The 13,009-nt window shown below is 43.2% G+C and overlaps 1 protein-coding gene across 1 annotated transcript in view; it reads left to right on the top strand.

Annotated features, from left to right (window-relative positions):
- Positions 1-12,669: 12,669 nt before the first annotated feature.
- The window catches only part of LOC109913574 (sickle tail protein homolog), a 111,617-nt gene continuing 111,277 nt past the window's right edge, over positions 12,670-13,009 (top strand). The window contains exon 1 of the mRNA XM_048614423.1: positions 12,670-13,002. Within this exon, the coding sequence (XP_048470380.1) occupies positions 12,670-13,002 (333 nt within the window). The remainder of the gene's footprint in view (positions 13,003-13,009) is intronic.

A 13,009-nucleotide genomic window follows, 5' to 3' on the forward strand; every position in this document is an offset into this window, starting at 1 on the left:
TCTCCCTCGTCCTCCCTCTCCCTCGTCCTCCCTCTCCCTCCTCTTCACTTTCCTTTTCCTTCCCTTCTGCCCCACCTTTGTTCTCCTTCTCTCCCACTTTTCCTTGATCTCTCCTCGCTCCCACCCTCCACAGACCTTCTCCATTCCCTTCCATCCTCCTACAGCTACCCACCCTATTCCTGCTTCCCCACCCCACTCTCTGCCTCCATTCCTCCTCATTTCCTCTCCCCCCTCCTTTTCTATACATTGTTCCACCTCCCTCCTGCATTGTGACTAACAAATGGCAGGTTTGGAAGTGGCTCCGAGCAGCTGGGAAGTGACAATCTGTTTTGATGAAGGAGGGTTGGTTTTGATCATTAGCATCTTCTGGAGGGGAGGGGGGGATGTGTGAGACATTGGGATGTCATGTTGAGTAAGAGAAATATTTTAGTAGGAAGCAGTTATAATGAATTCTGTTATTAGAAGCACATCCTTCAAGAACCATTTCTGCCTTGACAGCTCGAGGAGACAAATGCTCCCCTAATGGCTCAGTGATACTGAGAAGTACAGAGTGTAGACAGATCATTTCAACACAACATGTACTGATTGAAGCTCTAATTGTGCACTGGTCTTTGGGGGTGGGGGGGCAGGCGTGACTGATTGTGGACGACGTTGACCATTTGAACAGAGGAAAATAGCGCAGGATTAGGCCACTCAGCCCCTCAAGCCTGTCCCACCAACCAACCATGGCTGATCTCCCTCAACTCCTCTTTCATGTCAGCTCCTTGTGGCCTTCACCTCCCAGTTGTTTCAAAAACCTATCTTCCTCTTCTTGGAAAACTGCATGGCAGACACAGTCTAATGTGGATAAATGTGAGGTTATCCATTTTGACAGCAAAACCATCATGGCAGATTATTACTTAGATGGCGATAGATTGGGAAAGGGGGGAGGTGCGAGGGACCTGGGTGTCCTTGAGCACCAGTCGCTGAAAGTAAGCATGCAGGTGCAGCAGGCAGTGTAGAAGGTAAATGAACTTCATTGCGAGAGGATTTGAGTACAGGAGCAGGGTTGTCTTGCTGCAGTTGTACAGGGCCTTGGTGAGACAACAGCTTGAGTATTGTGTAGAGTTTCTGTCTCCTTATTTGAGGAAGGATGTCCTGGTTATGGAGGGAGTGCGACAAAGATTTACCAGACTGATTCCTAGGATGGCAGGACTGACGTATGAGGAGAGGTTGAATCAGTTAGGATGATGTTCACTGGAGTTTAGAAGAATGAGGGGAGATTTTGTAGAAACCTATAAAATTTTAGCAAGACTACACAGGGTAAACGGAGAAAGGACATTCCTGATGACTGGGGACTCTGAAACCAGGGGTCACTGTTTAAGGATACAGAGTCGGTCATTTAAGAATGAGAGGAGGAGAAATTTCTTCACCCAGAGAATGTGACCCTGTGGAATTCTCTGCCACACAAAGTGCTTGGATGTTTAGATATAGTTCTTAGGGAGAAAGGGGTCGAAGGATATCGAGCAAAATTGGGATCAGGTGAGTGAGTTGGATGATCAGCTGTGATCGTATTTCATGGAGGAGCTGGGTCAAAGAGCCAAACAGCTTACTCCTGCTGCTATTCTAGTTCTGCCCTTCCGCATCAGTGGAAAAACTCTTTCGCCATTTCATCCTGACTGTTCCTCATTTTAAAAACCTCTATTAGCCCATCTGAGATAACAAGGTGTAGAGCTGGATGAACACAGCAGGCCAAGCAGCATCAGAGGAGCAGGAAGGTTGACGTTTTGGGTCTGGACCCTTCTTCAGAAAAAGACCATCTCTCAGCTTTCACTATTGAAGAGAGAAGGGGTGTGCTGGGACAGTGTGGCACTCTGCTAGTACTGCACTGATAGACTGACACTATCATTGACTGGATAGATGGATGAAACAATTGGACAATATTTCTGATTCTGATTCTGAGGCATTCGAATGAAGTCTCGTCTGCCTGAGTGGGTGTGAGAAATTCCATGCATCAAAGAGTAGCAGAGGAACTTTCCTGTGGCATCCCTGCCAATATTCATTTCACAATCAATACCATAAAAAGAAAAGGATTAATGCTGTTTGTGGAAGCTTGCCATGTGTAAGTTCACTGCTACATTTCCCACATCGCAACAGGAACTATATCACAAATGTACATCATTGGCTATAAAGCACTTTACAATGTCTGGTGGTCATGCATTGTACTCTGTAAATGTGGGTCTAAGTTCCCTTTTGCCTCCAAATGCGGAAATAGTTTCTGTCTATAAAACACTTCAAATTATCTTAAACACCTCAAAGATCCAAACGCATAAATTAGGAACAGAAGTAGGCCAGTTGGCCCCTCTAGCCTGTTCCACCATTCAATAAGACCATGGCTGACCATTGTGTCACCCCAATTCCAGTTTGCTGCCTATCCCTGAAAACCATTGACTCCCTTGTTAGTGAGGAGTCTCTCTATCTTGGCCTTAAAAAGAAATTCAATGACTCCGCCAACGCTATTCTCTGGGGAAGATAGTGCCAAAGTCTCAGGGGCCTCTGAGAGTAGCAGTTGCTCCTCATCTCCATCTTAAATGAAAAAAAACTCATGATTTTAAATTGTGTTCCCTACTTCAAGTCTCTCCCACAAAGGGAAACATGCTTTCAGCATGCACCCTGTTACCCTGTCCTCTCAATATCCTTCCCAATAGAATTTATCTTAATCCAGTAACATTCTACAATTGAGGAGATTCAAGCCTATTGCTTTTTTTGATGTGTATAGCCTCTTAGCTGCAATAGTCCTTACATTTCCCAACAGGCCATTCAGTGAGGTGTGTGCTGTGCTGTATATTGCGAGGACTTGTAGGACTGGGAGGATTGAATGGCCGTTTGCCTCATGCTAGCCCAAGCAACTCTGAATTAGAAACCCACTCTGGTGCCACCTGCTGGTCTTCTGGGCTGAGGAACTGGCAGCCTCATCGATGACACCAAATGACATTTATAACAGTAAACAGAGTTAATCCTTTGAAAACCGAGCTGTAGCTTCCTGCCAGAACACAGTTCTGAATGCTGGGGATTCAGAGCTCAGACATTCCAGGTGTTATTTTTCAGATGTGTTTTGCACAAACTGTTGAAGTATCAGCAGCAAATCAGTGTGACTGACCTGGCAATGTGAATTCAGCCAGCAGATTCAATTCACAGATCCGTTTAGCTTCTGCTTTTTTTCAATTCCGTTTACTTAGTTCCCTAACTTGCTAATTTGCCATCACTTGGATATGCCAATCAGTGCGGATAAAGCATTTGTATCATGTCATGACGTTCACCATGGTAACCATGGCTGCTGGTCTGCAAATAGCCAACAGGAGGCATAATTCAAGCCCCGTCTCATTATTATCAAACACCAACTAACCCCAGCCCCTAGGGGTCCCTCACTTCACTTCTGTGTCTCTTAGAGTTTGCCTGCTTGAGAATTGAAGGAATTGAACAACCGAGAATGATTCTGATTGTCAGACAAAAAGGATGCAGAGGCTTTAGAGAGAGTGTGCAGAGGACTTACGAAGATGAAAGCATAATATTAATTGGGAAAAGAGGGACAGGCAGCATCTCTTTTCTGTTGGAAAACAAAAGCTGACATTTCTTTATATTCACTCATAGAATGTGGCAATCACTGGCTAGACCAGTATATATTGCTCATCCCTAATTGCCCAGAGGGCAGTTTAAAGTCAACCACATTGCTGTGGGTCTGGAGTCACATGTAGGCCAGACGAGGTAGGGATGACAGTTTCCTTCCCTAAAGGGCATTAGTGAACCAAGTGGGTTTTTCCCCTGACAATCGTTTCACGGTCATCATTAGACTTTTAATTCCAGATGGTTTATTGAATTCAAATTCTGCCATGGCAGGATTTGAACCTGGGTCCCCCAAACATTAGCTGGGTCTCTGGATTTATAGTCTAGCGATGATACCACTAGGCCATTGCCTGCCCACGATCTCCTCTAATATTGGTTTTTAAGCTGAGGAAGGGTTCGGATGGCATGGAAACGGAGTTTTGCCACTGATGGGGAAGGATAACAGGAGATGCCACCAATGTGGATAGTTACAAGAAATAAAGAGGAATTCAGAAGAAATGTCTTTCCCCAGTGAGTGGTGAGAACACTCAACAATGTGGAGTCGTTGAAGGAATGAGTGTCAACACTTTTGGGGGAAACTTGACCAGCATTTTTGAGGGGACCACGGATCAAAGGATTCCAATGATAGATTTAGATATTTGGAGACACATGTGGAACACACAATGACATGAGCTAACCATCTTGTGCCTGTATCATGTGTCCAATGTAACACTGTGTAAAGTGACTTAAAGCCTCTTTTAAGAAGTCAATTATTTGTGCCTTTACAAGGTGAAGAGAAAAATGTTTCCCACAGGTCTGCAAATATTTTCTTTTTAACTGTAGACCATTCCCTTTGAAAATTATGAGTCCATCCTCTACCACTGTCTACTCAGGCAGTGCATTTTCATAGCAACTGCCTGTAGCTTTGATCAGGTGCTTTGATAATTGCCTTGAAGCTGTGTTCTCTGGGACTGACCTTCCTTCCAGCTTCACTCTCTTCATGTCAAAATCTCTCAAAGGTGTAAATTATCACTGAATCTTCTCTGTTTGAGGAGAACAATCCAGGTTTCTCTCTACACAATGGTGCAGTATCCCTGCTATCCGAACCTCCTTCACACATTCACTATGTCCTTAGCATCCCTGTTGGAAACTAGTATTGAAAACCAAAGATTGAACACAGCACTCGAGCCAAGAACTAAGAAATGAGTGCAAAGAAATATTACACATTCCTTGTTTCCATACCCAGTGCCTTTATTTACAAAACCAATGGTTTTTGAACAGCTACACCAGCGTATAGTGCACCTTCCTAGTTACTTGTCTGTGCTGAATGGCCTTGGGTTTGGATTTAAAAGCCTCTGTTCTTTCCAGTGCTCTTCAACTCCTATATATTCCTTCACCAAGTATCATCAAAATCTTCAATAGAAGACATTTAGTAAATCATCCGTCAAAATATTGTGTGTTAGTGTTCTTTTTGATGCAGCATGTTTTGACATGTCATACTTCACTGATGCACAGACCATGACGGTGAGGCATTGACAGGAATGGAAATGCAGCTTCCAAATCACTTCAGAGAAATCCATCAGGCACAGTCAACCCACAGGCTCACCAGATCACATGGGTACTGGCCCACAGAGTTAGCACAATACACTGCTTCCAAACCTCTTTAAAAACTCTGTAAACACGAAAAGCTTTGCCTGTCTATGCTTTGTCGTCACAGCTCTTCGATTTCAGAAACAATGGAAGAGGATTAGGCCATTCAGCCCCTCAAACCCCAATCAACAATTCATTTAAGATCAAGGCTGATTTGCAATTCACCTCCATTTGCCACCCACCTTGGCTCTGTATCCCAGATATGTTACTAGTGGACCAGATTTGAGGGTCTGAGTGGTGAACCTCCACTTGTATTTAACACAATATCTATCAATGTCCATTTTGAAAGTTTTAATGGGCTCCCTACTTTGTCAGCAGCCTTTTTGGAAAATGTAATTCAAGATTCCACTGTTTGTATGAGAAAGGATGTTCAGAATTACTTTGTGCAGGAAGAGCTTCCCCAAAGCCAGCCTGACGTTTTGTGCAGTTAGCCTTCCATTGTGGCTCTGATCACAACAATAACATTACAAAAGCACGATTTATCATTTCTCATTTTCAGATGTTCAAACATAAAACTCACAGCAAAGATAACAGGGCTTTGTATCGTACAACGGATTATCAAGCAGAGGACTGTTGACCTTTCAACAAAGGTTTTCATGAAGAATGAAGTGGAAAAACTTGCATTTAAATAGTACCTTCTCATGACCTGAAGGGGCTTCTGACAAATATCGTCTCTGTGAAGCAGACGTATTCAGTGGGGTCTAAAAATCAGAATTGATTTACTGTTGTTTGCTGAGAGATAAATATTGCCCAGGACATCAGGGAGCTCTTGCCTGCTCTTCTTTGACATCATGCAACAGGATCCCCTAGAGGGCAGGCAGGAATTTGGGGTAATTTTCTGAAGAAGGGTCCAGACCTGAAACGTCAGCTTTCCTGCTCCTCTGATACTGCCTGGCCTGCTGTGTTCCTCCGCCTCTGCATCTTGTTATCTCAGACTCCAGCATCGGCAGTTCCTACTATCTCTGAGGAATTTTGTCTTGTAGGCTGGCGCTTCTGGCAGGTGACACAGGGAGTACTAGCTTTGGTTGTTGTTCTCTGGGCCCTGAAGTGGAGCTTGAGCCCTTGGTTTTCTGAAAGAGGTGGAGAGTTCTCCCCTGCGAGCAGGAGGCTAGAAAGTGGGCATTGCTCCTGAAACTCCATTCCCCACAGCTGCTCCCACAGCCCCAGAGCTGCCCATTAGGAGAAATAGCATATCAGCTAACACCTTATGGTTGCAGCCTTCTTTTCTCAGCCTCGTTAGATGGCTTTCCTCTACATGTGTAAGAATTTAAACTAAACAGGAAGAGGAGTACCGGCTAGATTGACTATCCCCCAAACTTCGAATGACCCGTTCCATGTCGCAATTTTAAAATTTTTAAAAGTTCAGTATTGGGACATGGGTGTTTCTAACATTCATTGCCAACCTTGAACATACTGGTAACTGTCCTTAAATAGCCTTTGGATCCAAACCCACGTATGATGCTAAAATAAAATATAGGACTGCAGATGCTGAAAATCTGAAACAAAAACAATAATTGCTGGTGACACTCAGCAGATCTGGCAGCATCTGTCGGGAGAGAGAAACAGAGTTAATGTTTTGGGTCCAGTGACCCTGCTTCAGAACTTTAGAAGAGGTTCTGAAGAAAGGTCACTGGATCCCAAACATTAACTCTGCTTTCTCTCCACAGATGCTGCCAAACCTGCTGGGTTTCTCTGGCAATTTCTGTTTTTGTTTCACAAATGATGCTGATGCCTTGATTGGCTTCACAAAACGTAGCAGGTGTAAAGCATTGTGATTTGAATTGTTTTAAGGAATATTTTTGTGTTCAGTGGGGGTACTGATCAATCAGTCAGGGGAGAGTGAGTCCTGCAGAGGTCAGTCAGAGACTGAACAAGAACATGCCAGTGCTTACAGTTCATGTTCTCGCCACATTGAACTGCTGGTTGTTACAGATGCCTCCCATTTGCAGCAGATTTGCTGGGGTTTCTTTCCTGATGCGGTATATATCACTGAATGACATTCAGTGAGTGAATAATTCCGCACCTTATCCTCCCCGAAGAGCAGGTGACAGCCCATCTTCAGCTCCATTTCACAAAGTAATTCATTGACTGGAAGGTGCTTTGGCATGTCCTGAGGTGATGAAAGGTGCGATAAAAATGCAAATCTTTCTTTAATGCCTAGCTTGGAAATAAGACCACCTATGCATTTCTAGAAACCTATATTGTGCTACTGTTGATTCGCGGAGATAACTGGCTACTCCCTTCTTCAAACAAACAACAATCACTGTTAAATCAAATTTGCTTGTATCTTTATTGCAGCCAGAAACCTATCAACAGATATCTTTTACGCCTGTGGAACTCTCTCTGCAGAATGTCTTGCCATATTTCTGGGTCTGTGGACTAGTTAATAGATGTTGTGGGAGCTTGTCAGACTGAATTAAGTGTAAAGTGCATGAGGCTTTAGGAAGCAAAAGGGACAGGAACAAGTGGGATTCAACTGGATAGCTCTTTATCGGACACTACCAAGGACCAAATAGCTTTCTTCTATTCTCCAACTCTTTCTTTTTCTATGAAGATCAGTGGTGCTGAGTGGCCCAATTCCATGTTGCAAATTCTACATGTAATACATAATGATAACTTTCATTTATGTAGAACCTTTGACACAGTAAACTGTTCTGATGTGCTTCACAGGAAAATTGTTGGGGAAACTTTGACTCCAAGCAATGCAAAAAGATATTAGTAAAAGTGATTCAAAAGTAGGGGCCTATGAGAGGCCAGTTTTGGAGGAGAGATAAGGGGAAATGTTTATTTCTTTTCTGTGAGAAACTCATTCTTACAAAGTGCTGTGCATCTTTGGAACACTCCTTCTGAAAAGTTGATGGAAGTTGAGTGTTAGGATCCCATCTGATGCTGCTACTGGACAAACCAGATCCCAGAATGAAACCTGGCTTGATAAGAACATAAGAAGTCGGAGCAGGAGTAGGCCATTCAGCCCCTCGAGCCTGCTGCATAATTTAATCAGATTGTGGCTGATCACATCTTGGCCTCCACTCCACTTTCCTGCCAGCTCTATAGTCATTCATCACAGTACACACACAAGGCTGCAGATTTTCTTTAACAATAAAACAAGTTTATTACATAATAAGAAAGCAGGTCAAGCTGACGAAGTACAGAAATATTTTAGAACATACAACAAAACAAAGTCTAATTTATTCCCCAACATCATCAATTTACAACATTTCAAATCCAGAGAATTTATCTTTCCATATCAAATCTTTCGCTTTGGTTTAACTGTTTCTCCCCATTCTGTCCTTGAGCTGTGAAATTTCCTTACAGGAATACTCGGAACTTACAGTCATACAGTCATACAGCATGGAAACAGACCCTTTGGTCCAACCAGGACATACAGACCATGTTCCCAAACCAAATTAGTCCTACCTGCCTGTGTTTGGCGCATATCGTTCCAAACATTTCTTATTTATATACTTATCCAAACATCTTTTAAACATTGTAACTGTACCCGCATCCACTGTTTCCGCTGAAAGTTCATTCCACACACGAACCACTCTCTGTGTAAAGAAATTGCCTCTCATATCCTTTTTAGAACTTTCTCCTCTTACCTTAAAAATATACTTTTGAAATCAACTGCCCTAGGGAAAAGACCTGCCATTTACCCTCTCTATGTCCCTCAGTCACCATTCAACCTCCTCCGCTCCAGTGAATAAAGTCCCAGCCTATCCAGCCTCTCCTTATAACTCAAACTCTCCAGTTCCAGCAACATCCTGGTAAATTTTTTTTTGACCCCCTTCACTTAAATAACATCCTTCCTATAGCAACATATGATATATAATATCAACAACAATAATAATATCCTTACCATAAATCTCCAAACTTTCTCCACTCACCGGCCTGGTTTAGCCAATCAGCCTGTATTAAATGCATCACGTCTGCTTCCCACTGAGCTTCCTTCATGGTGAGAACTGTATGCATTCACCAGCTCCAGCTGCTCCACAATACTCAGAATGTGGGATTCTTTGCTGTGAGATCATTGGTCAAAAAAAGGGACAAGGAACAAATATGGCGAGAGAGCGGGAGCATAAGTGGCTCACAGAGAAGTGGATTCTTGTTCTACAATTAATGGGCTGACAGTGCTGGAAAACTGGGAGATGAAACAGGAAGACCAGGTGTTCCAGCAAACCCCCTTTTGTATGCACGCCCAACCCTCACCAATTTACTTACCCTTTCATTCCATGCACTATGTTTCATCTCACAGCATCGATTTCTGCTTCTCTGTGGTTCCGGGAGGCAAAATGCAACAAAAAGTGCTAAAAACATAAACTAAATGTCAAAAGCCCTGCGAAAGCCCCTATATACAGACCCCGTTGATCTGTACCGTGCTGCATTTTGAGGCTGTGCAGATGTTGCTGCTGCTGGGCTGTAAGGGGGCCCACATTAACGTGTGCTGTAATGTGTGACCTTATTTGCATCCACACAGTGAGGCTGTACAGTGCTGTTCATTACCAATATCATTAGTATCACTCAGTATAGTACAGGGCATTATTAGGCCTTAGTGTTCTAAAAAAATGACTGAATTAGAACCAAGCATTAAACGACCTTGGAAAATGATGACAAAATCACTGAAAAGGTGACAGTGTTAAATAGACTGAAAAATGTGCTGTTGCTGCCACGATGACGGTAAATACAGCATCAATGAATCCACAATTAGGTACATCAGTCAGCCTGAAGAATAAGGTCTCTGATAGTTGTATCTGACTATCACTGTCTTGGCTGAGTGTAGATACGATCTACAATACATTTCCAGTGTAAGAAACTCTGAACAATTAAACAGAATTTCGTCAGAACTTTGGGCTGGAAGGGACTAGCGCTGCCAGGTGCAGAGTGGAATGTGTGGGAGGCAAAACAACATGCTTTTTTTTTGAGATGATACAATCAGAGAATCGTTTCTAACCTAATCTTCAGTCTAACTTATTTTGAAGTCTGCCCTGCTGCAGATTGGAGCATTTTCTATAACAACATACAAGTACAAACTCCAAGGATCAGTGACCATGTGCTCAGAAGGAGAATATGGATTACCGTGTGCACTGGAGCAAGTCGTACGAAACATTGATAGTGGAAATTGAGGAAATAGTTTAATCTGACGAAAACAAGACAGGATTGCATCAACTCAGGTAGATTATTGCCCCTTCAGTTCACTTAGTTTTGGTCTAAACGCTGTTGTTAATCATATTGATGTGGAGGTGTCTGACATTTGATTTGGTCGTGAACTGGATTTAATGAGATAGGACAGAAACGTTGGCTGAATGCTGTATTCAAGAGGCATGACACAGATTGCAGCCAGCCAGTAAGAGGGAGTGCACCAGGACATGGGGAGTGTGTCAGACTCTAAGCACCTACTTCCTGCTTGTGGATGAATCTTACACTGTTGGATCATTGATTGGCCTGTGGCACCTTTTCCATGGAGGAAGCCCTGTCTTGTTGCTGCAGTGCCATTGGGAGTGCTGGGCACTGCCAGGACTGCATCTAGTCCTCTCAACATTTGCAGCCATAGAGGTAAGCCTGGGATCTTACTGGGGCAAGATGGACAGGCACTGTGAGCTGGCGATGGTGGGGGGGGGGGGGGGTGCTCAGTGCAGGGAGAGAGGGGGAACATTGGGGTGGGGATAATTATCTTGCGAAGGTGTGAATAGGGCACAGGAGGTCTGAGACCAAGGCACCCCCCTGCACTTTGCCACCATGGGGGCCATTCTCCCCCCCCCTCCCCCAGCCACTGATTAAACCTTAGAGGCCAGGGGAGTGCAGATAGCCCTTAGGTGGCCATTAGTTGACTCAATTGGAGCAAAGGTGACTGACTGCCTGATGCCTTCCCTGCAGCTGGTAAACGTATGAGTGAGCTGGGAGGGCAGGTGTGGGTAGAGAAATCAGCCCAGTCTAGTGAAAAAAAGTTAAGTTAGGAGATTTTATTAAGGCCACAATAAGGACAGGAGATCCTTCATTAAAATTATGTTAAAGGCATCCAGAATTTATTTAAACCGGAATCACCCAGGGGGAAAAAAAAAGCAAGAAACAATGTGAATCATTATTAGAGCAGCAGACATTGGGGATCAGCCATTAAAAACCATCAAAGAAGTCAAATTTATCTCTTAAAGCTGTGAATAGCCAGATTAATTTAATAAAACAGTGTTTAAAGTGAGCTTTTTTTTTTACTAAAGTGGGAACCAGCAGGATTCATCCAGAAAAGCCTTCAGGGAAGCAGGAGTCATTTATTGTGGCTGTGAATAGCAGGATTCATCCTGTGAAACCATTAAAAAAAAGGACATAATCATCCACTTTGGCTACAAAATGCAGGAATACCTTCCAATACAGCAGCAAAGAACACTGATATTCCAATAATGCAAAATAATCACCTTTTAAGCAAGAAAATAAATGATCACATTAGAAGTCATAAGATATATTTTCACATGACTATTTAATTTTGGAGATGGACTAAATAGAACATATAATTGGACATTTTGGAGAAAACAATACTGAAAATATAGAACTGCTTCCAAACTAGATACTAAATCAAAAGTGGAACAAGGTCATACCCTTCTATATCTAACTGTGAATATTGCACATGATGGTTTAGCTCGTGAAGATGTAAAAGAAGTAACAGATACTGCTGAGCAAATATTAAAAATCTTTGACAATTACTTAAATTTCAGAATTAAATTCTTGAATGATTAAGATTTAATAGAAGAGTTCAGTATCCACAGGAATTCATAGATGATTTCATCTAATATTTTTGCACATTAATGGAAAATCTTGACTATGTTGATTTACAGTCGGAATTCAAGAGGCAGATTAGTTATTAGAATTGCTGATGAGTCTTTGTCAGATTTATAACAATCTAAAGAAGACTTAACTCTAGAGAGGGCCATTCAGATGGTAAATGAAGTGGAAGTTTGGAAGTACCACAGAACAATCCTAAGAGAAGAAGAGGAGATCAGCAAAGTCGATTCAAATTTTTTTATTCATTCATTTGCTGTGGGCATCTTTGGCGAGACCAGCATATGTAGAATGGGGCGGTTCCAGAAAAAAAACAAAAAAAAAATTGAACAGCTACTCTCACAAAGAACTCAATGAGGAAAATATTCTATCATAGAAGAAAGCCTAAAGAGTTCCTAGGGGAAATAGGTGATCCAGACCTTACATTTTGGCAAGCTGATATTTATATCAATGTCATCTCACAAATTTTCAGTTAGACACCGTGGTGAGAGTCTCTATATCATCAAATAGTGCACCATGGTTAAGAAGATACTTTAATTCGATAAGAGCACCTGCTCCTAGTTTCATCCTGTGCTGTTCCCATCTTAACAATAGGCAAATCCAACTGTGAGGCCTTTACACCTGTACTTTAATAGGGTCAATAGATTCACAGTGCAATAGTACTCCTGGGTGATGGATGGGGTCAGCAGGGCTGTGCTGGTGGATGGGGTCAGCAGTGTTGTGCAGGTGGATGGGGTCAGCAGGGCTGTGCTGGTGGATGGGGTCAGCAGTGTTGTGCAGGTGGATGGGGTCAGCAGGGCTGTGCTGGTGGATGGGGTCAGCAGTGTTGTGCAGGTGGATGGGGTCGGCAGTGTTGTGGTGGTGGATGGGGTCGGCAGTGTTGTGGCGGTGGATGGGGTCAGCAGGGCTGTGCTGGTGGATGGGGTCGGCAGTGTTGCGGCAGTGGATGGGGTCGGCAGTGTTGCGGCGGTGGATGGGGTCGGCAGTGTTGTGGCGGTGGATGGGGTCGGCA

Source organism: Rhincodon typus, chromosome 30 (genome assembly GCF_021869965.1).
Source record: "Rhincodon typus isolate 14 chromosome 30, sRhiTyp1.1, whole genome shotgun sequence".
Classification (NCBI taxonomy): Eukaryota; Metazoa; Chordata; class Chondrichthyes; order Orectolobiformes; family Rhincodontidae; genus Rhincodon; species Rhincodon typus.